General features: G+C 31.7%; 2 protein-coding genes and 1 pseudogene across 2 annotated transcripts; 2 read left to right on the plus strand and 1 right to left on the minus strand.

The window, feature by feature from the left end:
- Positions 1–4,430: 4,430 nt before the first annotated feature.
- LOC137807286 (tropinone reductase homolog At5g06060-like) lies at positions 4,431–7,317 on the minus strand. Its single transcript, XM_068607891.1, has 5 exons — positions 6,952–7,317; positions 6,643–6,850; positions 6,116–6,332; positions 5,907–6,013; positions 4,431–4,829 (listed from the first exon to the last, which is right to left on the minus strand). The coding sequence occupies exons 1-5, from the start codon at positions 7,146–7,148 to the stop codon at positions 4,638–4,640; spliced, it is 921 nt and encodes a 306-aa protein (XP_068463992.1). The 5' UTR covers positions 7,149–7,317; the 3' UTR covers positions 4,431–4,637.
- A 7,011-nt stretch (positions 7,318–14,328) lies between these two features.
- Positions 14,329–14,434, plus strand: LOC137812098 (small nucleolar RNA R71; annotated as a pseudogene).
- A 10,497-nt stretch (positions 14,435–24,931) lies between these two features.
- LOC137826747 (transcriptional regulator TAC1-like) lies at positions 24,932–26,114 on the plus strand. The gene has a single exon (XM_068632884.1). It carries the CDS (start codon positions 25,000–25,002, stop codon positions 25,525–25,527), a length of 528 nt encoding a protein of 175 aa, XP_068488985.1. The 5' UTR covers positions 24,932–24,999; the 3' UTR covers positions 25,528–26,114.
- The last annotated feature ends 944 nt before the right edge of the window (positions 26,115–27,058 follow it).

Raw genomic sequence — 27,058 nt, forward strand, 5'->3', positions numbered from 1 at the left:
CAGACACTGATACGACACAGACACGAACACGAAGATACGTAAAATCTCTAAAATGTAGGACACGTGGACACAAATCTATATATTATATAATTATGAATTATATAAATTGATAATAAAGATTTATGTGCACACGTATGTTCCAATTACTTTTTGAAGCAGAAAGATGTTTTTCATGACTGATTTACAAGGATTTGTTTCTTATTTTTATAATCATAATAACAATTTATACAATAAAGTTTGAATTTTTAGAAAATTAATGTATTTTTCCTTTTTAAAATTGTGTTAGAACTGTACTAAAATTGTCAGAAATCTAACAAATACTTTTTAAATTTGACATTTCACGGATACGTGTCCTACAGGTGTTATATGAGTGTCAGCGTATCAGACACCGACACGCCATTTAAGATGAGTGTCTGAGCTTGATAGGAAGAAACTCAATAGACAATAACTATTAGAGTAAAAATGGGAAAAAAATTCCAAATATTGTGTATTGCACAAATCCAAACAGATATGCATATAGCCATAAATATTTTTTCTGATTTTTTTAAAAAGTTAATTAGTAATAAAAACGAAAAAAAATAAATCTGTGTGGCTTATAGAATATTTTATTTGGCATTGTTTCCTGTTTATCATTTAAATCCATTTTTTTAAAACAAAATTTCTTCAAATAAATATTGCAAATACTTTTGTCTATCTATTGCAAATAATTATCATTCTTCTTTAACCATAATCAATTTCAATAAATTGAAAATTTCAGGTACTTATTTTTAGTATCTGATATTATTTGGAACAAAATAATTTTGTCATTATCTTTTTATTTATTTCAATAATCAAGTTCACATTAATACAAAATATTACAACTATGTCTAATTTAACAAAGTATTTCTTAAAATATGTTAACAAATGTACAAATAAACCCACAAATTAAAATCAATGCTACTTTTACAAACTCTACATAAAAAACATAAAAACTCATTACTTTTAGAATAAAGATGGTTGCAGCAGTAAACATTGTTAATAATGACTTTCACTTACTACATTAAGAATTTACTTATTTGAAAATTTGATTTATTTATATTTGAAAATTATTGAATTATTTATTATAACTAATATGTAATGATTTGTTTACACGTGAAATTTATTTAATACGTTCCAAAATCTACACATTACATTATATCAAATCATTCTAAAAAATGATAATTAAAATTAATATATACAATTTTATAGTATTTTTATTATAATTATTTTATGATATTATTATTATGAAGGTTGTAGATGAAGAGAACAATAACAAGCCTTTTGATGGTAAAGTTGTTGTATTATGAGGTGTTTTTAGGCAAATTCTATCTGTTGACACGAGAGATTCAAGATACAACATTGTAAAGACAACAATAAACTTTTATCAATTATGAAAATACTGCAAAGTTTTGGAACTTCTAGAGAATGTGAGATTAATAAGTTAGGAATCAGTTGAAAGTGCTAGAGATATCCAATAATTTGTTGATTGGATTTTAAAGATTGGTGATGGAAATATGAATTTAAATGAAATGAGTGAACGCATAATTGAAATACCCAAACATCTCTTAGTCGAACACAACGATTCACCTTTACTTAGCTTAGTTGAATTTGTGTATCCTAAATTCTTGGATAATATGAGCAATGCTAACTTTATTTATGACGGTGCAATACTTTGTCCGACAACTGAATGTGTAGATCAAGTCAATGAATTTATCATATGTTTAATGCCTAGAGAATAAGTTACTTACTTAAGTTCAGACATACCTTGCCAATCCGATGAACATGAAGACATTTAAGCTGAGTGGTTTACATCGGATTTTTGAAACGATATTAGATGCTCAGGATTCCTAATCATTGCCTAAAACTCAAAACTGGTGTCCCAAGAATCCTTTTAAAAATATTGATCAAGCTAATGGACTATGTAATGACACAAGATTACAAGTTAATGAGTTGGGGAAGAATGTTATTGGTGATACAATTATTACATGCAAAAACATTGGTCATAAAACATTCATTCCTAGAAGGACTTTATTACTTCATATTCAGGATTGCCTTTCAAGTTTCAAAGAAGATAATTCCCAACATCTTTGTGCTTTGCAATGACTATAAATAAAAGCCAAGGTTAAACACTTTCCAAATGTCTACTTTTTTTTCTTGGTCACATAAGCAACAGTCAGTAGATCATTTGTTTTTTAATAACAGTTTCTTATTTGAATTTGCAGAGTAATATTGTTGTTTTGATCATACTTATGCTTCTGCTACAAAATTGTAATAAATATAATGTCTTATCAAAATATTTTATTCCTATATTTGCATTTGGACAAAATAATACTTCTACTTCCTGTTTTTTTCAAAGACTTAATAGTAAGTATGACACGTAGAAAATTAGTTTCTTATCTTTCATATATTTCCTTCCATCAGTTCTACATTTAAGTTATTTGCAACGGTGATTGAAATGTGTTGATATTATAACTCAATATTGCTCAACACTCAATTTATGTCAGCTAAAGTAAGAAAATTATGTTATTCAATTCCCATTGTTTGTTGCTTGGCATGCTTTGTCAATTAGATTGTCAACTAGATGGACTCCAGTTCAAAGGTTGACTTTTCATCTGTTATACGAGGAACCCATTCTATTTAAAGACAACAAAGAAATTGATGAAATATTGAACACAAATGAACATAAACGAACAATGTTTTTAGCTTGGTTTGAGACTAATAAAATTTATCTAGAGGGACAACATTTGACCTATTATGAATATCCTTGCCAATTTGTTTGGATGGCAGAACGAAGAGAATGAAAGCCAAGGAAGATGAATGTTAGAATTGGAAGGCTTACATATATTCCTCCTGGTTCAAGAGAATTATATTATCTTAGGATATTGTTGAATTATAAAAAGGGTGTTGTAATTATGATAACATCAACATTGTTAATGGGGTAATTTACAAAACATATAAAGAGGCTTGCTATGCGATGGGGCTATTGGCAGATGATACAAAATTTACTGATGCCATTATAGAGGCCATCAACCTTACTTCAAGAATTCAGTTAAGAAGATTGTTTGTTACACTGTTGAGAAGATTTTAGACAATATTGCCTGTTGTAAAAAAATGGATCAAGATATGACATTGTGAAGACAATAGTAAACTACGTGGAATTATGAAAACATTACAAAGTCTTGAAACTTACAGAGAATATGAAATTAAGCAGTGAAAAATCAATGCAAACTACAATAGAAATAAAAGACTTTATTGATTGGATACTTCATATTGGAGATGGAGATATGGACTTAAATGAGTTGGGATAAGCAACTATTGAAATACTAGAAAACACTTTAATTCTACATGTTGAACAACCTTTATTCAACTTGGTTAAATTTGTTTATCCAGGCTACATGCAGAATCTTACCTCTGATGGATTTTTTGATGATGGTGCAATTTTATGTCCTACTATAGAATGTGTGGATGAAGTGAATGAGTTCATTTTATCTTTAATCCCGGAGAAGAAGTTAGTTATTTAAGTTCAAACACCCCTTGCCAATCTGATGAACAAGAAAATGCTCAAGCTGAGTGGTTTACAACTGAATTTTTTAATGATATCAAATGCTCGGGAATTACTAATCATTGTGTTAAATTAAAAGTTGGAGTTCCAATAATGCTTCTAAGGAATATTGATCAAGCCAATGAATTCTGCAATGGAACAAGATTACAAGTAATTCACTTGGGGAAGAATGTTATTGGTGTCAAAGTTATTACTGGAAAAAATATTGGTGATAACATATTTATTCCTATAATGAACTTGACTTTTTATGAATCAGGCCTACCTCCTGCCTTTTAAGTTTCAAAGAAGACAATTCACAATATCTTTGTGTTTTGCTATGACAATAAACAAAAGCTAAGGTCAAACACTTATTTTTAATTTGAGTCATAATATTTTTACTTTTGTCCATTTGATATATTCTTAAATTGTTTACTAATAATTCATATAATTTTGATTTATAATTGTAATTGACTCTACCATCATTCTTAATTTTGATGTATAGATTTATTATTATAATATTATTATTTAAATATTAAATATTTAAAATATTCTCATGCGTTGACGGGTCAACATACTAGTTTATATAATTCAAAATTATATAATATATAGATCTGTGTCCCCGTGTCCTACATTTTAGAAATTATACGTATCTCCATGTCCGTATCCGTATCGTGTTAGTGTCCGTATCCGTATTTGTGCTACATAGGTTATAGTTAAAATCAGCACATGGTTAATGAATTGGTAACTATTTGTTAATTATAAATTTAAATATATTTTTCTTATCAGAAACTCTTTAAATTCTTTATAATATTTCTTGAGTTAATTTTCTTTAAATTTGTTACCATAACTTTTTCTCTTGAGAAAATTGATGTACATACTAATAAGTTTTTTTAACTGACTTTTAACTCAAATTATTTTAAATGCTTCAACGAGTGAAACAAAATCATTGAAAACCTTCCATAATAGGACTAACTCTTGCAAGCTTGACAGAGAAGTAGAGAACCATGCCAAATGCTCCACATGAATGGCGATTGAGAGGAATATCAGTAAGGAGGGTGCATGATGTAAGCAGCAACTCTTAGAACTGCGTTGTTGGGTAGAAACCATTCACGGACATTCCTCCATCAATACAAATAATCTGGCCAGTGATGTATGACGATGCTGGTAGGCAAAGAAACGCAACAAGAGAAGAGACATCTGCTGGATCTCCAAGCCGCCTAAGAGGAGTTCTAGAGTACACTTCTTCCAGATACTCTTTCTTGCTCAGCACCTAAAACAAGAGGGTAAACTTAGATATCGTTCATATCAGGTCACTACATTAGAATTCTGTGTATTAGAGCATCCAGAAAGTTCCTGACCCAAATGCAATGTTGTTACATAGGGAATGGAACACTACTGACCACTATTAGAATTTTTTACAAAGCTAATGTGCAGCATGAATTATGGGTAAGGACAATCACAAACACTCTCTTCATGCAGTAACAAAGCCAAAGACAATGTCCAAGACACATTTTTTCTTTGATCTCTATGCTTGAAAATGTAATTTGTAGTGCAAGAGTGCTAGCAGTATGTTTAAAGGAAGGGTTTAGAGAGATTTACTGATTTAGACTCTCAGTCAAATCCCAGGACGGCCCAACTATGGGACCAGAAAAAACGTCTTAAAAATACTTTTGTTGGATATTTGAAAGTATCTATTGTGTCTCTGTTTCTGCCATATTGTCTAAATTTGTTTGGTACAGTGGTTGTGCATTTAGATTCGCATTATCATTGGCATGTCATACACGCTTGTGAAAGAGTTACTGCTCCAGACGACTGGATTCAAGTTAAGTAGCTAGGATAGCAATTCACTAGACAATAAATTCATTACAATCTACCTATGATAGGATAGAGGAAAGAGATTGATTACGTATATCTACAAGTACGAAGATGTAGAACCAATTCTGTGCTTTTGAAATATGTTGTTAATCATAAGGAGGGGAATAGAGATCATAGACATAAGACAAATAGAAAGGAATAATTCTCAGGAGATATCTAGTACTGATTAAAAGATGTAAATGAATTACAAGTAGTCTGACTTATGGACTAACGATGTATAACTACTTACCTAATGGTATAGTCTAACAAAAACTTACAAGGGATGGAAGACTTAAAAATCAGAAGTGGTATGTACCTTGTAATTTCAAAGCTGTTCAGTTTGGAAATAATATTTTCATGCACCCAACCAATTTTTTAAAGAAAAAGAAAGTAAAAAGTGATGGTATTACTATACCATCATTAAAATGACACTAATGAGTGTCATAGGCAGCTTATTCTAACCAATGGATACAGAATAAAGCAGAAGAACAACCTGCTCTACCATTGAAGTTCTGATGTACCAAGGTGCCACTGCATTACTCCTTATATTGTCTTTTGCCCACTCACAAGCTAGATTTCTTGTGAGTTGATTAATTGCCCCTATAAATCAGAAAACAAACTAACCTTCAAAATTTGATAAACTCATCAACATCACAGCATTTGTTAAACAATCTGCAATACACCATCGGGCAGGGAAATTACCTTTTGTTGCTCCTTGAACAGACATTGATTTCAGTGAGACAAAACCAGAAACAGAAGAGACAAACACAACACTTCCCATTCCCGATGCTTTCAAAAGTGGATATGCAAGTTGACATATGTGAAAGACAGATCCCAAATTGGTATCAATAAGAGTGGAAAACTCTGCACTTGTGAAGTCTGTCACCGGTTTCCGAATGTTTGTCCCTACATTGTTTATCTATACATCAAATTTATCAGGTTACCAGGGACATCTACATTAATAAGGCTTACTAATCCAAAGTAGACCTCAAAGTAATCGAGAACCACTGTTGTAACAGGACTAAACATCGAGGGGTGGTAAAATAAATTATCAGTGTGGTGTAACCGATAGGCCTAACAGTTACTAGAACAAACTCCAATACTATCTAATGATTTGGTCGAGCCTTGATCCCCAAAAGTTAGTTCATAATACAAGATTAGTCTCCACTTTTATGCACCACTTTACTCATATACCATTATCCAATAGGTTATTTTTAACAAAAACTTACAAGGATGTTGAGTTTCCCGTGAAAAAGAGAGGAAACAGACTCCATGAGCGCCTCCCTCTGCTTTGGAACTGATACATCACAAACTGAGCCAGTGACCTCAAAGCCCGAATCATTCCATTTCTTCAAGCATTCAGTGAGATCGTGTTCGTTCCTGGCACAGGTATGAACTCTGGCTCCAAACCCCGTCAATTCCTCCACAATGGCGCGCCTTTTACATGTCCCACAAGAATTCACAAGTAAAATTATGACGAGATTAAAAGGGTCAGAACAAAAAATGAAACATGGGTGTGAAAGTTGGAATGTCGATACCCTATTCCGCGAGTTCCACCAGTGACGAGAGCTGTCATGCCCTGAAGAGTCCACCTTTGCTGCGTGGACTGGCTCCGAATGCAATTGGACTTTGATATTTTTCTTACATGATTGAAAATGAGAGAGGTGGTGGTGGTAGTGCGGTTTGACGGCAATGGAAGATACGAAGTTGGATTTATGAGGGAAAGCTGATGCATTTTGTTCTAATTACTAATGCGACCAGGATTGTTCTTTTTAAGGTAATTTGGTTTTCCATTACAGTATTATCTACGACTGGGACAACTTGATTCAGAGGATTCCGTGGGTTTACATGGCTGAGTTTTTTTTTTTCTTTGTGGAAAGTCAGGTGGAAAATTCTTGAAATACAAATTGGTTCATGGTTTAACCAATTTCACTCATGAGTTTGTTAGAAATTTTGTATTAATAACTTTTAAATATAAATTTTAAAGTTATTAATATAAAATAAATAATGTAGTTTGCAATTAATATAAATTTTCTTTCTCAAACTTACACTCATTCTCCATTCGGTAATCTCTCTCAACTTCTGTTTCTCAACTCTCATTTTTTTCCTATTTTTGAGTCCCGATATTTCTGACAACTTCAAATTGGATGTGCCTCACTTCCAACATCTGTTTCAGTGTTTTTCTCTCATTCACCTTCTCTTCCCGTCTTTCTCGTTCGTTCTCGTCTTCGTTGGTGTTTGCAAGCGATAACCTTTACATCCCTTTTCATATTGGTTGGGTGGTGATATTTAAAGGTAATAAATTTTTTATTTATTGGTTTATTAAGTAAAAGATTCATCTTGTTTGATTTTTGTTAGGTGATGAATAATATAAAGGGTATGTTCCTCTTATTTCTCTCCACCTTATGTCTCACCCCAATCAACAAGAACACTAACTTCAAATTTTAAAAAATGTGAATCATCACATATTTTTATTAGGGTCATCACATACGGTCATTCTCTAAGTTGACACTCTCATACCCTTATGCCCTCCAAACACTTCACGAAAACTAACTTCAAATTTCAAGAAAACGTATTATCTTTGGTGAAACTAAACATATTCATCCCCCAACAAAAATCAAACAAGATCAATCTTTCACCTAATAAACCAAAGAATATAAAATGTATTACCTTTGGTGAAACTAAATATAACACTTCCAATGTAAGGCCACTAATAGCACCATCCAATCACCATGAAAAGGGATGCATAGTTCCTACTTGCACAACCCCGATGACTACGAACGAGAAAGGATGGAAGAGAAAGACTATAAGGGCATGTTTGCTTCAAGGGAAGTACGGTTCACGAGGATGAAAATGTAGTGATATTGTTGGGAAAAACGGGTAATTTTCCCACTAAAACAAAACCCTAACAGAGCTACCCGACAAATAATATTGAATAAATAACGGAGTTCGGCCTGTTTAGCCTAATCTCCGAGCACAGCAAAAAACAACTCCCTTTTATTATTATGAGAGAAGATATTACAAATTGGGATATATAACAGTGAAGGAGGAGAGTTTAATTTATAACCCTCAAACCTCCTTCCCAAACAATGAACCCACCGATGTGGGACTTGGGATTAAGCCAAAATCAACAAATCTTCACCTTGGCTTAATTTCAAGTCCCACCTAAAACAAATCTTCTCAAACCATAACAAAAACAAACTTTACAGTGCTTCAAATTTGCGCCTCCGGGCGCCAACTTCAAATGTGCAAGATATTAACCAAGTCTAAACAGTGTTCAAACTTGGTCATTGTAACCACCTTGGTGAGCATATCTGCAGGATTCTCCCTAGTGTGAATCTTCTGGAGAACAATCTCCTCTTCTTCGAGAATCTCACGCACAAAGTGATAGCGAACATCAATGTGCTTCGTCCGTGCATGAAAGACTTGATTCTTTGCTAAATGAATAGCACTCTGACTGTCAGAATATAACTCAAGTTGTTTCTGACCAACTCCCAAGTCTTTAAGCAACCCATGAAGCCAAATTGCTTCCTTCACAGCCTCTGTAATCGCCATATACTCTGCCTCTGTCGTAGACAAAGCCACCGTAGACTGCAAGGTAGACTTCCAACTGACTGGCGCTTTTGCTAAAGTGAACAAATAGCCAGTTGTTGACCGTCGCTTATCCAAATCACCTGCATAATCAGAATCACAATATCCAACTATGCATTGACCAAGTGATTCATCTTGCTCAAATGCCAATCCAACATCTAAGGTACTTTGGAGGTACCGTAGAATCCATCTCACAGCTTGTTAATGACCCTTGCCCGGATTATGCATGTACCTGCTAACAACACTCACAGCCTGTGAAATATCCGGTCTTGTACACACCATTGCATACATCAAGCTTCCAACTGCATTTGCATATGGGACTTTCGCCATGTATTCTCGTTCTTCATCAGTCGTCGGAGATAAACGACTACTCAATTTCAAATGAGGAGCAAGTGGGGTACTTACAGGTTTTGTATCTTCGTGTATACCAAAACGTTGTAGTACCTTCTGCAAATACTGCTTTTGTGACAGCCAAAGTTTTCCCCTCTCTCTGTCCCTGTTTATCTCCATGCCGAGAATCTTCTTGGCTTCCCCCAAATCCTTCATCTCGAACTCTTTACTCAACTGAGCCTTTAACCTGTCAATCTCAACTTGGCTCTTTGCTGCAATCAGCATATCATATAGGAGTAAGTAACTGTAGGAACCATCTTCAAGTCTGCGCAAATACACACAGTGATCATATTTGCTTCTCTTGTACTTCTGATCCTTCATGAACTTATCAAATCGTTTGTACCACTGTCTCGGAGATTGTTTCAGTCCGTACAACGATTTGCTAAGTTTACAAACCCAATCTTCTTTACCATCAACCTTGTATCCTTCTGGTTGAGTCATATAGATTTCCTCCTCCAAATCACCGTGTAGGAACGCGGTCTTTACATCAAGTTGAGCAAGCTCCAAATTCAATTGTGTTACCAAGGCCAACAAAATTCGAATGGAGGAATGTTTAACAACTGGAGAAAATACCTCATTATAATCAATTCCCTCCCTCTGAGCAAAGCCTTTAGCAACCAACCTTGCCTTGTAGCGAACATCTTCTTTATTAGGAAATCCTTCTTTCTTTGCAAATACCCATTTGCACCCAATTGCCTTCTTACCTTTTGGTAATTGTGCCAGCTTCCACGTCTTGTTCTTCTTCAAAGACTGCATCTCCTCTTCCATCGCACCTGCCCAATTACCACTCTCTGAACTCAGAATGGCTTCTGGGTAAGTGGATGGAATGTCATCAACAACTGGAAGTGCATAGGCAACCATATCCATGAAACGAGCAGGCTTCTGAATATCTCGTCTTTGTCTTCTAACTGCAATTGGCGCTGATTGCTGTTGAGATTCTTGGGTAGGAACCTCTTCCTCATCTGACTCTTCTTCTACCATAGGAGAGTCACTTGTGGTATTTCGTGTTGGGATCTGATGACTTTTTACGGCAAGTGCACCGCGTTTGTCAGAAGTAATAATTGTTCCTAAGGACGGATATCGATCCCACAAGGAACAGTGAATTATCAAGTACAATAATCGCTAAATATAGAACAAAACAATTAAAAGTGTATTGAGAGTGGTTGTGTTGGCGATGATCAATAAGAAAACAGACAAAGAATTAATTGTTTCAATTGGAAAAATAGGGATTAGGTTTCATCTCTCTCACTCTCATGTATTTTGATTAACATGTCAATATTAAGTTTTTTAATTGAAATTGATGCCCGTATAAAAATCATTTATATCGATTCCTCGCATATAAAATCCTTAAGAATGTTCCCTAACTATCGATCTCTCGCATAATTATAAGAACAACTTAGAACGAAGCTCGGACGTTTAATAGCAATTAACATTTCAAGTCTATTCCTAGCACTCAAATATGTTAAGTATTGTTGTTTAGGTCCGAACCCTAAAAATACCTCCCGGTCAGATTTAAGATTCTCAATTTGTCACGGAAAATTAAAAGTAAAACAACAATACCAATAATCAATCAAGAACTGAATATTAATATATAAAATATCACCTCAATACATAAGAGTTTGAGCAGATTACTCCCAATCCCAAAGGGTAGAATTAGCCACGCATACTTCTATCACCTTCCATTCTCCCAATTGGGTTACAATTCACTCTATGGTGTTTTCCTCTCAATCTGCCACCCTAAGGTTGAGCCTCTAGCCCTCTATTTATCCTAGTTTTCTAGGGTTAGGTTGTTTCCTATGTCGCGCTAATGGGCTAAATGATAAAACATAAAAAAGGCCCAATCTTTCTTTGCATCTTTTCCATTCTGGGACCTTTTATCTTTATCTTTTTAGCTCAAATCATTCATCTTTAATCCAAATCTCCAATCTTCCTTAGAAATCTGCAATTAACACCAAATTTGGGAATAAAATACTCTTATTCAAATAAAGATCATAAAAAATGTAAAAAGGTATAAATTCATAAATTAGGGATTATTTTATATGTAAATTAGCAATAAATCCTCATAAGTGCCTATATTTTAATATGAAATATTACTGAAATTAGACACTTATCACTCTCCCCAACTTAGAATCTTGCTTGTCCTCAAGCAAAGTAAATGAATATATTTGAATTTAAATATCAAACAGCTTAATTCATTAAACAACAGATCAAATTAGAAACTTATGATGCTTCCAAATTCAAATATAGAAAATTATAGACACAATCAATTTCCAGGATCAAATCAAAACAAATAAATGACAATTCATCAAGGAATATCTTCTCATATGCTCACGGGTAAGTGTTTCTCTATATTTTCACTGAATCATAACAAATCACAGTTGCTTTTCATTTCATCTTCAAATCACAAACATATTAGAAACATGAATCTTGAGGTCTTTTCCAGGGTTGTAATGAGGCTGGGCTTCCAAAAAATATTGGTTTTTCTTAGATAACAAAAGCACATCTTAAAGAAGAAGAACATACCTACAATTCAATTATAGAGAACATATATGTTATCTAATTACCACTTTCTTTTGATATCACCTTTTTCCTCATTTTTTTTTCATGATTTTCATGAAATTTTTCTATCTTTCTTTTCTATTTCTTTTTCTTCTTATGTTTCTGTTTCTTGTTTTTTTTTCTTTTTTTTTTCAATAATAGGAAAAAATTCTTCCTATTTTAAACTTTTTGAACTTTCACAATCAGAACCAACCATTCCCTTTTCTATATGTATTGCATCTATGTTCTCCTTCCTTAGACATGCTAAAGGGTAGGAAATTATATCAATAAAGGTTAAGGTGCAATATTAACAAAAAAATTCTTGGCCCAAAGGGGATAAAAAAATGGAATACTAATATAAAGGTTGGCTTTTTGGCCTTGGCTCCTACTTAACACAAACAAATGCCTCAATCATCTTCATGCTCTTTTATGATGCAACAAAAATAAAAATTAAGCAACCACAACTGTCAATTCATCAGTAAAACTCTCAAAAATTGTTTCAGGTTCACACACTCACTTGGTTTAAATGGTCTCATTCCTTTTTGTCTTGTCATTATTTGTCCTAATCAATTATCCTGTTAAATTTTCATGTATCATAATTTTAACTACATTTAAATAGGGATTCAATCATATTTTCTTTTCTAACCTGTGTCTAATTCATCTCACTACTTAATATTTAAACACAAATTCTTTTTTCCACAATTCAAAATTAATATTCTAGTTCTTTTTAATTTGAAAAAAAAAATAAACTAGAAAACAAACAAATTAAAACTGAAATTTAGTCAAGAAAGATAATTCAAGACTTAAAATTACCAAACTAATAAAACAGGAAATTTATTCAAAATAAGCAATAAAAACAAACCAAACAAATAAGCAAATAAACAGAAAACAAAATAACCGAAAAATAAAATAAATAAAATAAGAAAAAATTCAAATAACTGAAAAGAAAAGAGAATTAGAAAGATAAAACCATATTTTTGCTCAATCCTCTCTTCTTAAGAAATCATCCAGCTTTTTGTTAAAAAATTTATCTACAGTCTTGCTTCATTTGCTGGATCTGCCCCCCTGAATAATAGAACCTGTCCCCAGGTCAAAAATACATAACCTACAAAATGATTAGGAGGCATATAGGATTTTTTTTTTATTATTCTTATTTACTTTTATTTTTTATTTTTTATTTTAAATAAAATCAGCAAAGGTAATAAAACAACATAAAACTAAAATGTGGACTGGGTTGCCTCCCAGTAAGCGCTCGTTTAACGTCATCTAGCTTGACGCCTGTTTATTTCAAGATGGACAACTCTCTTTGTTGCATCATGTTGTATGCATTATTCCTCGTTACAAGAACATCTTCAACCACACGATAAGGATCTTTGATGGATCTTTTTGCCAACTGCATCTTGGTGGGTTGAACCTCCAAATCGCCTAAATACAGTGCAGCCTTGTCCATAGATAAAATGCCTATAGACACGGGAAGATTAAAACCTCCTAAGTTCTTAGAATTTTGAAGCAAGTCCCTTTGAGTCATGATACTGCATCTAGCCTCCAACTCTCTATTTCTCTCTTCAATATAGCTCCTATTCTTCAGAAATCTCTCAAATGTTGAATCTTGCTTCAGATTTCCTGCAAAATAATTCCTAGGGAGCAATTTGTCAAAGAATTTTCTGTCCTTCTCTGTTTTTGAAGGAGGATGAGGATATGATAAATCTTTTTCAAGAACACTTCTCTCCTTATTTTTAATTTTTTCTTCCTCACTTCTTTTCATTTCTCTCTCTAACTCCTCAGTCTCATCTTCTTTTTCAGCTATTACCTTATTGCAATGCTCTTTTGGGTTGGTTTGGTTGTCAACTAAAAACTGACCACTTTGTATTTCTTCAAATTGTTTAGCCACTTTTCCCATTTGGATCTCTATATTCCTGATTGTTGCCATGCTATTTTCTTCCATTATGACAAGCTTTGTTAGGGCTTCTTCAACTTTACTCATTCTTTCAAGCATGAATGGATCCTCAACTTCAGGTGAATTGTTCAGATAAGAACAGTGTCCATTAGGATGATCACCTCCACAAAAATCACACATGATTGAGTGACTCTGGCTTTGAGATGAATGCACAACATATAACTGTTGGGACAATTTAGCCATTTGTGCGGTTAGTTGCTCAATCTGTTGTGTCAGAATTTTATTTTGAGCCAAGAGTGCATCTTCTAACGAACCTTCCTTCTGAGTATTTTGTTTATCATGTTGGGATTGATAATCAGTTGACGCCAATGCAGCAATAATCCTTGTCGCTTGTTCTACATCAAGAGTCATCGTTGTGCCGCCAGCTGCAGCATCTAGGAGCATCTTTGTGTCAGATCTGAGACCGGAGAGAAATATGCTCAGTTGAGCAATATCTTCAAACCCATGATTTGGGCATTTTCTAAGTAACATTTTAAATCTTTCCCATGTCTCACAGAATGATTCATCTACTCCTTGTCTGAACACAGAAATTTCAGACTTTGCTTTGATGTAGCGAGAAATTGGAAAAAATCTTTGCAGGAATTTTTCCTCTACCTCCTTCCAACTAGTGAGACTCTGATTTGGAAGTGATCTGAGCCAATCATTAGCCTTTCCTGCCAATGACAAAGAAAACAAACGCATATAAGCATTTTCAAGATCACTTGATTGAAAGCCCATTGTTCCCACCAATTCATAAAATGTAGACAAATGTGAACATGGATCCTCATGATCCATTGCTTTGAATTGATGAGTAATGATGATAGTGAGAAAATTAGGATTTATTTTCAAGGCCTTAGCGGTAGCAGGTATTGCGATACTAGAATAATGCCTTGGTCCTTGGTACATGACATAATCTCCAAGTGTCCTCTTAGGAGGTGGTGCTTGCTCTTCTGCCATGTTGCTTTCTTCCTAAAACATATTAGTGAGAAAAAAAAAACAGAGTATTTTTTTTTTAAAAAAATAAAATAAAATAAAATAAAAACAAATCTGCAAAATAAAATAAAAATAAAAATAAAACACTAAAATGACGTTAAGAGAAAAATAACAAAAATATTAAAAACAATATATACAGATAAAACCAAAACTAAAAACAGAATAAAAGAAAACATAAAAACAAAAAATAACGTACATAAAAATAAAAAATAAATACTAGGAATAAAATAATAAATAAAATAAAGCTAAACCAGAATAAAACTAAAAAATATAATTGTAAACCACTAACAAAATTTCTAACTAACTTACGTAAAAATAAAACTTAAGACTAGTAAAAATAATAATTAAAACAAATAAATAACAGTTACGTAAATCTAAATAAAACTACGTAAACTAATCCTAAAAAAAACTAAAATAAAATATAATAAAACAAAATCAAAATCAAAACAAAATAAAATAAAAATAAACTAAATTAAATAACGTAAAGAAAAGAAAAGAAAATAATATAAAATCAACAACTTTCTTTTTTTAAAACAGCAAATCTATAATAAAATCAAATCAAATCTAATTTTAATAAAATAAACAAAATCAAAACAAACAAAAAAATAAAAATAAAAATAAAATATTTACAATATTTAGGAAATTATACTCAACAAATCAATTCTGTTCCCCGGCAACGGCGCCAAAAACTTGATGACTTTTTACGGCAAGTGCACCGCGTTTGTCAGAAGTAATAATTGTCCCTAAGGACGGATATCGATCCCACAAGGAACAGTGAATTATCAAGTACAATAATCGCTAAATATAGAACAAAACAATTAAAAGTGTATTGAGAGTGGTTGTGTTGGCGATGATCAATAAGAAAACAGACAAAGAATTAATTGTTTCAATTGGAAAAATAGGGATTAGGTTTCATCTCTCTCACTCTCATGTATTTTGATTAACATGTCAATATTAAGTTTTTTAATTGAAATTGATGCCCGTATAAAAATCATTTATATCGATTCCTCGCATATAAAATCCTTAAGAATGTTCCCTAACTATCGATCTCTCGCATAATTATAAGAACAACTTAGAACGAAGCTCGGACGTTTAATAGCAATTAACATTTCAAGTCTATTCCTAGCACTCAAATATGTTAAGTATTGTTGTTTAGGTCCGAACCCTAAAAATACCTCCCGGTCAGATTTAAGATTCTCAATTTGTCACGGAAAATTAAAAGTAAAACAACAATACCAATAATCAATCAAGAACTGAATATTAATATATAAAATATCACCTCAATACATAAGAGTTTGAGCAGATTACTCCCAATCCCAAAGGGTAGAATTAGCCACGCATACTTCTATCACCTTCCATTCTCCCAATTGGGTTACAATTCACTCTATGGTGTTTTCCTCTCAATCTGCCACCCTAAGGTTGAGCCTCTAGCCCTCTATTTATCCTAGTTTTCTAGGGTTAGGTTGTTTCCTATGTCGCGCTAATGGGCTAAATGATAAAACATAAAAAAGGCCCAATCTTTCTTTGCATCTTTTCCATTCTGGGACCTTTTATCTTTATCTTTTTAGCTCAAATCATTCATCTTTAATCCAAATCTCCAATCTTCCTTAGAAATCTGCAATTAACACCAAATTTGGGAATAAAATACTCTTATTCAAATAAAGATCATAAAAAATGTAAAAAGGTATAAATTCATAAATTAGGGATTATTTTATATGTAAATTAGCAATAAATCCTCATAAGTGCCTATATTTTAATATGAAATATTACTGAAATTAGACACTTATCAGGATCACCACTGTCGGCTCAAACTCCACCTGCTTCCGGGCACACTCCACCTGTTGCGGAGTACTATCAGCTCCTTCTGGATTTACCTTCTTTAACATGGCAGATTCATCAAAGGTAACATCCCTGCTGATAATCGTCTTCTTTGCCTCTAGACACCACAAACGGTATCCCTTCACTCCAGGACTAAAGCCCATGAAAAGAGCTTTCTTTGCCCGTGGATCCAACTTTGATTCAATCACATGATAATATGCAATAGAACCAAAAACATGCAAAGAATCATAATCAGTTGCAGGTTTTCCAGACCATACCTCTAACGGGGTTTTGCCATCTATAGCAGATGATGGCAAACGATTGACGAGATGTTGAGCGTATGTCACAGCCTCAACCCAAAACTCTCTGCCTAACTCAGCATTAGACAACATACAACGAACTTTCTCCACAAGTGTCTTGTTCATACGCTCCGAAACCCCATTCTGCTGTGGTGTTTTTCTAACAGTGAAGTGCCGAACTATGCCACAATCTTGGCATACCTTCAGGAACGGATCACTCTTGTATTCTCCTCCATTGTCTGTTCGGAGAACCTTAATCTTCCTTCCTGTCTGGTTTTCAACTTGAGCTTTCCACTTAAGGAAAATTTCAAGCACATCATTTTTGTTCTTCATAGTAAACACCCAAACTCTTCTGGAAAAATCATCAACAAAAGTGACAAAATAATGCCTACCTCCGATTGACGGAGTCTTGGCAGGTCCCCACACATCTGAATGCACATAATCCAGAATACCCTTGGTATTGTGAATTGCAGTGCCAAACTTCACTCTTCGTTGTTTTCCCAGAACACAATGCTCACAAAATTCAAGTTTGCAAGCCTTCGTACCTTTCAACAGTCCCTGCTTGGTAAGAATTTGCAAGGATTTCTCTCCAGCATGTCCCAACCTCATATGCCACAACTTCGTTGCCTCAGCATCCTTCTTAGTGCTAGAAGTTGTTGCCGCTACTGTCCCCACCACTGTACTACCTTGGTAGTAATACAAATTGTTCTTCCTCACACCTTTCATCATCACCAGTGCTCCTGAAGTTGCTTTAAGAATTCCATCTCGCATCGTCACAACTAGGCCTTTAGATTCTAAAGCCCCCAATGAGATGAGATTCTTCTTCAACTTTGGCACGTACCGTACATCCCGCAAAATTCTGGTGGATCCATCATGATTCCGCAACTTGATTGAACCTATCCCGATTGTCTTACATGGATTATCATTACCCATGTAAACAACTCCGCCATCGAGTTCTTGAAAATCAAAGAACCATTCCCGAATGGGACACATATGATAGGTACAACCTGAATCCAATATCCACTCGTCTGGATGCAATGATGCTGAAAGCGAGACAATCAACACATCACTTTTGCTTTCTGCAACATTTGCATCTTGCAGAGCCTTCCCTTCTTGATCTTTATTTGCCATTACAGACTCACAATATAATATTCAATATTACAAATAATTTCAAACAACCCAAGGCGAACCTTCGGCTCTTGATACCACTTGTTGGGAAAAACGGGTAATTTTCCCACTAAAACAAAACCCTAACAGAGCTACCCGACAAATAATATTGAATAAATAAAGCGGAATAATAAAAGAGATAAAGAGGAAAAAAACACACCCGAAAATTGTTAACGGAGTTCGGCCTGTTTAGCCTAATCTCCGAGCACAGCAAAAAACAACTCCCTTTTATTATTATGAGAGAAGATATTACAAATTGGGATATATAACAGTGAAGGAGGAGAGTTTAATTTATAACCCTCAAACCTCCTTCCCAAACAATGAACCCACCGATGTGGGACTTGGGATTAAGCCAAAATCAACAGATATCCCCTATTTGGATCAAGTGGTGTGTGCGGAAGTGTGAAGAAGGATATCCACATGAACAGTGACAATCATATTCCTCTTATATGCAAAAATTGTTGTAGAAAGACACGTCAGCATTGATAATTTTTTCAATTTACCTCAGATTTTGTTTTGACATGCTGAAGACAAAGGAAAAATAAACGGAACATAAAGATAAAATCATATTACAAAACAAAAATATTAAGTATATTTATAATAAAAATAAAATTATATAATCAATTATGAAAAATATATAATTTCTATAAATTATTTTTTTAAATATTATTATTATTTTAATATTTTTTTATATTTATATTATTATTATTTAATTTTAAATAAATATATTAATTAATTAATTATTTTTTTTAAATATAAGAATAAATTTATAATCTTAATATTTTATTAATTAAAAAAATTAAAATTTTAATCACACTCGTCACATAATTTACAAACTTATTATATTTATAAAAAAATTTCATGTTCAAATAATGATAAGAAACTAATGTTTTTTTTAAATAATTATTCATCGGTATTGAATATAATTTACAAAATTTTAATTAACTTAAATTCACATAAAAATATTTCATATTTCATTATTTAAATATTTTTAAAAACAAGGATAAATTTATAAACTTACATTTTACACTTTTAAAAAAAATAAAAATTTTCTAACAACCATTCCATCAATCACAAACTTCCATAAACTTTCCTCAGAAATACATTTTAACATACCCCAATCCAAACAATCTCATTTTCTTCTCACATCCTCACACATTCACTCCCTCAACTCCTCACACATCCACTTCCCAATCAAAACACCTGATGAGCCTTGAAAAGAAGCTTGAGGAGGAGAGTGAACAAATGATGATGAGAAAACGATGGTACAAAAGTGGAGCAACAAAATTTACACCCCCAAAATGTTTAAACCTAAAATCCAAAGCACCAAAATTTTCTCCATTTTCCAACACATATCGTAAGTCCCGCAAACCAATTAAAATATTATTATTTTTTGCCACATGCACGGTAGTATTCTAACACACCCAATTTTCGATTGTTCAACTAACATTTTTTATTTTGTCTTCTTTCATATCAAATTGTTAAAGAAGAATGAAGCAAAAACAAGTTTTGTTAATTTGTCCATAAAACAATAAGATCGGAATTTTTTTCAATAAACTATATTACGAAATGGACTTTAAGTCTAACTCAACCCCATAAAACCGGTTCATAGGATTGAGGTTTGCACCACTTATATACAATGAAAGGCGTGGGACTATATATTATGGGTGGTTCGATAGCGGCCCGATAGGTCCAACAAATACTCGCTAGGATAAGTTCGAAATGGCTCTGATACCGGCTCATAGGATTGAGGTTTGCACCCACTTATATACCATGAAATACTTTAATCTCTCGTCGACGTGGGATCTCCAACAAACTAAATAATAAGTTTGTCTAAATCTCTTATTCAACTTAATTGATAAATATTTATATTTTAATTTTACTAAATATCGTAATAATATAGGACGCCAATTCTAAATAGAATTAATAATAAGAATCTAAACATAAGAATTTTAAGAAACTATTAGTCAGCATAATAATCTTTTAAGTACTCTTTTGAATATTTATTCGAAAATTATTTTGACTCTTGAGGTACTATATTATAAAAAATTCTAAGTTTAGGAATTCAAATAGTAATGATTTTATTTTGACTTCTAAAAAATTGACATGATTTTATGAATTTAATAGGATTGTATCAATAAGTATTTTTTTAGTCGAAGTTCAAAATTGGTATTTGAAATATAAGAATGTTATATAATAAGTTTTGATTAAAAAAATTTAAGTAAATAGTCTTTAGAAATCCATTTATTTGCATAAAAGTATTTTTTTTATCAAATATAAAAGAATTATGCTTATTTATGAAATATTACATATTTATAAAAAGACTTATATACAAATATATAGAGTTTTTTAAGAAGTCATTTATATAAAATTTTGATAAAAAAAAACTTACTCGTTTTTAAATACCAATTTATTTATTTTTTTTCTTGCACAAGCTCTTACACTTGTATAAGACCCTTCATAAATAACGAATTGGCTCATAAATAAACTGTAATTAACGTGTAACAACTAAAGTATAATGACCTGTATAATCAATTATACATTATCCACTTACGTAGGTTAAAAATACTTTGTTTAACATAAATAATTAATTATTCTATATAGTTTTCAAGAGAAATTATCAATTCAAACACACACTAAATATTAGTATTTCTTTTGATGGAAAACGAAAAAAAAAAATACTTAGGTCGTATCTAACGATGATTTTTATTGGAATTCTTAAAGAATGAAATCTGTTTTTAAGTATTTTCCGTCGTTTTGTAAAAAAGCACTTTTGTCGTTAGAGTTTCTTGATGTGGAAATTAAGTGCAAAATAAAATCTTATAGAGTTAGCTTTTTTTAAATAAGGTTGTATTTGAAATTTATTTTATTTTAAAATTACTTTTCAAAATGCAATTAAATAAGATTTGTGTTGGTGGAGATAGTAGCTTCAAAGTAGCGTGTGAAATAGATAGAGATAGGTTGAATAAGATTGAAAAAAATCTCTTCATTATTTGTTTCTTTAATAATCACAATTATGTTATGATGTATGTTTTCTCGTGGGATTTTGAAATGTCTTTAAGTTTTAATCATATAAATTGACTATGAAACTAAGATAAGATCTGAATCTTAATCATACTTAAATTATTTTTTAAAATTTTTCTAAATAATTTCAAATTTTAATAATATTATTAGATGAGAAATTAATTGCTAAGTAGAATGAAGCCGTTTTAAAATTTAGTTTCTAAATTAAAAAAGTAAAAATAAAAATAACTAAAATATTTTTTTCATTGTCATAATAAACTTACAAATATAAAGATAAAAAATATATAGTAGAATTCACATGAAGTTCTTGAGAATTTTATTATTGCAATGAAAATTGATAGGACTTTCTAAAAAAATTCCTTCTTCCTACCTTTGCACCCTCTTATTGTGGGATAGTTGTAGTTGCTTTTGCTTCTTTTTTTCATTTTATTTTTCAATAGTGTAAGAAACTCTGGATCCATTTAAAAATATCTTAAAAAGTCATAAATGAATTCTTGACCAGATGCTTTTCGGATGCAAGGAGAGAAAAGAAGAAATTTGTGTGTGAATCCTACTATAAAAGTTTCTATCTATGACAGCCAACAATTTACTTAGAAAATGGAGAAGAAAATTATGAAAATAAATTAATTGTTATTTTAACTCAATTAAATATAAAATAATTTGTTACAAGAGTAAACAAATATTTATGTCACATTTTATTCTTTTATTCTTTCAAATTTAAAAAAAATATAAATGTAAATAATGCTTCTTGTAGATCAAGCCCATCAAATAGTTAGTTACATTAATTGTGTTTTTGGTGAGGAAAATAGGTTTCAATAAAGAGGTATATGATGGCAAGGATATGAAACTGTAGACATTTTTTTACAAACTTTTCTGGTTAAATGAAAACCCTAAATCCTTTTGAAATATAACAAACTAAGGATTGTGTATTTGCATTGCAATATACAAAGTGATTGAAAATTTATTAGAGTTTTTATTTATTTTTTTATGTTATTAAGTATTAGACTTTAAATTTAACTCAATCTTATAAAATTGACTTATAAGGTTAAGTTTATGCTCACTTATATGAAATATTTTTATCTTTAGTCGATGTAGGATTTTCAAGACACCTTTTTTTTCACTAGAATTGATTCTAAATGATTTTGGTATTATATTAAGAACTGGACTTTAAACCTAATTTAACCTTATTATAAAGTCAATTTTATAAGATTGAATTAGATTTAAAAGTTCACTTGTTAACTTATCTTAATTTGATTTTTTCTAAAAAAACCATATATTTGAGACTTCTTACATATCACACATCAAAATGTCTATATTAATATTATTTTAAATAAGTGTAAAATTTGGAACATTCTCACTACTGAAGAAGTGTACATAATGAAAATTTTACCTAGATTTCTTATTACAAAATTGTTGTGGAAGAAGTTCCTATTAAGATTTTTATTTTTATTTTGTTTTTCTTCACGTCTTGTTGCATATCATTAAATTTAAATGAGACTATACTCACAACTTGCCATCCTATAATTCATGGCAAAATTGAATCTCCATCCTTAAACCTTTGACTATAAATAGATCATACGATCACATAAACATATAAACATCATTTTATAAAGTTTAGACTTTTATCCTCCAAGCTTTATATATAGTTATCTATTATATATAGGATTAATAAATTTCAATAGTCCAATATCACTCTATTAAAATATATATATCATTATGTTAAAATGACATATAAAAAGAATTTGTATTTTTTCTTTTCATTTAATTTTTTAGATAAAAAAGGTAAAAATAATAAGGATATAAACATATTTGTTCACACTTTCTCTTTAACTTTACTAACTTGTATTAAATTTCATTGTCTAGTGTTGAATTTCATTCTCTAGAACAAGCATGATGGATTACAAAATGTTTAGAGCGTCATATATACTAAACAATATAATCATTATTTTCAACAATTTTCATATATCATTTATACCATACATTACTTTTTATGAAATGAAATTGAAATAGTTAATTTTTTATCTTTTTTTTTAACTTAATAAATATTCATTCTTCAACTTTTTTTGAATCATTTTTACTCTTAAAAACATGAAAGAGACATAACTGAAGTAGATAAATGATTGTTTCACATGTTTGTTTCACCTTCTAACCTTAATTACCTATAAAATATTAACACTTTTGTATTTTGAAGTTTGATGGTCTCAAAAACATTAACACATTTGTATATAAACCCTAAATCCTAAATATATATATATGAAGTTATTGGAAACTCCACGTCGACTAAAAATTGAGACAATTTATTATATATAAATGAGTACAAAACCTCATCTCATTAGTCGGTTTTATAATATTGAGTTAGGGTTAAGTACACTTTTAATACTTCTTATTAAAAGTAAAATTTGAAACTGATTGATGAGGTAGCAATTTCCAAGTGGAAGACGTTCATGGCTGGCTATGGATGGTTTTCCAGCTATGAATAATAATCCTCTGCTTCTTTTCTTTTTGCTTATATATTGGCAACACAAACAACAATTACCAAGTCAGCTTCAAATTCAATGTTCAGGACGGCTAAACACGAAAACATACAAGACTCTGTTTGACTAAAGACTTCGGAAACACCAGTATCAAATTTTAAATTAATTAACTATTATTACTATTATCAAAATAATTATATTCTTCATTTTTAACCGGGATTCAAAATCACTGTTTCTAGTTCATTGGTGTCAACAATCCACACGATCAATATTCTTAATTTCTAGTTTACTTAAGTGGTTCAAGGGCTTACGACAAATATGTGTGCAAACTAAATTGTATTACTAGTTTTGATGAAACTAACTAGTTTTAATATGGACGGGTGAATAAAATAATCAAAATTTCTGACTATTTTCTAAATCAAATGGTCATATATTGTAGACAATTGCGTGATTTCTAAGGTGGCCTTTTCATCTTTTGGAGAGAAACCAATCTGACTTGAAACAAATATTATTTTAGTCTTTCTCCACAGCTCACAATATCTACTGTTCTCAGAAAACATTTGTCATCTCCTCTTAACTTTCTTCATTTGGATCTTTCTAAGCTAGAACAATTATTAGTTTTTAAATTATTAATTAGTAGCTTCTAAACTATTTAAGAATTGTTAAAGAGATTCTTAAACTAAAATAATAATAGTTGAGTCCTTAATTGTGTACTTTTCTTACCAATTAAACTCTCAGAATATTTAAAACTGCTACAAAATATTATTTTCTGTCAGTTTCACTGTCAGAAACTAATCTATCTAGACTACAAAGGACGTTTCCAAATTCTACATGTAAAAGCTACATTCTGAGAAGTTCCTTTGGCAGAATAACTTTTTTTTCTTACATTTCAATAAAAAAAAAAAACTTCTGTTTTGAGACTAAAATCATTGTTTCTTTTCACTTGGAGAAAAAACATGGTACAAGTTTATAAATTTATAATGAAGTTGTTTGATAGTAACATGCATTGCAAGTTTGTGAGACAAGATTTGAATCTAACGTAGGCCGAAAGCCAGAAGCCAAAATGCAAGTTGTGTTGAATATATATATACTTGACCCAGTAGTTTTTGAAGCCTTAAGCTATTTTGTCCTTTGCAACAACTCAAGCTGTAAAACATATTCAGGAAGTTACATTCTCATTACATGCCACTTTCATTAAATAATAATAAGATGAAAGCAGGCCTTTCTATGTGCCACATTCAACTTCAACATATATAAAACCACCCATCTGCTTTTGTTGACCATCTCTTTTCCTATCTACACACTATACTTCATATTCATATTCTTACATATTTCTTCAGAGTTGAAAATAATCAAATGGAATCTGATCATGATCACCAAGCAGCAATATCTGAAAATCCCTCTGATGGGGAGGACCAAGGTGCAACTCACGTGACATCCAGGTCCTACGAGTGCAACTTCTGCAAGAGGGGCTTCTCCAATGCACAAGCACTGGGGGGACACATGAACATCCACAGGAAAGACAAAGCCAAGCTCAAGCAACAACAATCTTCAAATCAAACTCAAGTTCAACCATCTTTGGACAAGGTTGTCCCTCCACAGGATCAGACCAAGTCTGGTGAAGAACGCAACGCACCAAAATGGAATTGGAATGTGTCTCAAGAAGAACATGTACTCTCTTCTGGAGCCACTCACACAAGGCAGCTTCCACTCTTTGAAGAATCACCAACTAGCAGTGAAACACTAAACCCACAAGGTCAAAATACCACTGAAGGAGCTTTGTTATCTACCCGAGATTCATCATTGGAGTTAGACCTTGAACTCAGACTGGGACCTGAACCACAGGATTCATCAGCAGAAACGGGTACAAGAAATTTTTTTTGAGTTCGATCCTCGTCACGTTATTGTTTGTAGATTTCCACGAACCCCTTTTTTTTCTTGGTGAAAAGAGTTCATAAACTGTGTGATTTTGTTCTCGCAAGTTTACTCTTTGAATTGATTTTGAGCATTTCTTGTAATTTATACATGGTTGTAAAATTTACTAGTTTTATACAACATTTTCTGCTTTCTCTGCAAAAAAAAAATATATGTGAACTGCTTTTGATTAGTTTTGTTCTGGGTACAATTTTTTGAGTCTTGAACTAAATTCATTGCACCACATTCCAAATATTGCCTCAAACCCTATATACATCTATTCTATTCATATTCGACTCAGTCCACACAGATAAGCAGAAATTGATATCCCTTTGCCTTTGCCTGATGCATGAAAATTATGGTTTTCTAATTAATATGATGTTGGTAATTAAGGAGTTAAAACATGCATATCATCGCTAACCACAGAACAAATTAAATGTGTATTTTGTTTACATACAAGATTTTATTCTCGATTAGAACCAAGTGATGAACTAGCCTTGTTCTCATCAACCACATAGTGAATCGATAAGAACAAGGCAATTTACTTGCTCTACTGTACAGTGTCTTATATATTTATTTATATATATATATATATATATATATATTTTAAATTCTCTCCATTGACATTTCAATCATGCTTAGTTAATCTACCATTTTAATTTTTCTTCATCCATAGTCTCTATTGGTTTCAATTTTTCCAATAACTCATTTTAAGCTTGTTAACATAGTAAAACATAAGTAATCTTTTGTAACATTCAGTTTAACAAGTTTCTCCATTATCTTTATGATTCCAGAAGTGCTAAACTTCTCGTTCTCTGCATATAGCCAACAATTGTCATCACTTTTCTTTGTGATTTGCGTAATAGTAGGATCTGTCTTAGTGAGCACATTTTGTTTGAGAATATTATTTTAGACCTGCAAAAAGAAATAGTTTACCTAGTGATCACTTGAGACAATTATTTTAGAGACATCAACCTTGTTCTTATTTTAGGGACATCCCAAATAACTTTACCTCAACTTCCAGCTTTTAATTACTATATAAGCACCTCAAATACTACTTAAACGCAATTAGCTTTTCTCCTCACATCAACATATATGATTATTAACTTGATTACACTAAATAGAAGCCAATATATGATAAAGAGAGGAAATTGATTAATTGTTGATAAAAAAAGAAAGGGAATTCATGTAAACCTATTCAACTAGATGATATCCTACAAGTGCAATGCAGTTTAGGTTGTGCAATGCTTCGGAGTTGGTAAATTTAGGGTTGAAGAATATTTGGATAACGGTGATTAGTGAGTTTTGGCGTCATAAGAATAAGATTATTTTTAAATGAGGAGTTTTGGACTTTTCTGAGATATTTGTTCTGACCCAATTGGAGGTTTGGTCTTGGATCACATATAAGTTTCTTTCAGCTTGCTTTTCTTTCTCTGATTGGTGTTTCGACCCTCTAGTATGTCTTTACTCGCTTTAGTTTTGTGATGGAGTTCATTTTTGT

Source organism: Phaseolus vulgaris, chromosome 11, assembly GCF_000499845.2.
Source record: "Phaseolus vulgaris cultivar G19833 chromosome 11, P. vulgaris v2.0, whole genome shotgun sequence".
NCBI classification, from domain to species: Eukaryota; Viridiplantae; Streptophyta; class Magnoliopsida; order Fabales; family Fabaceae; genus Phaseolus; species Phaseolus vulgaris.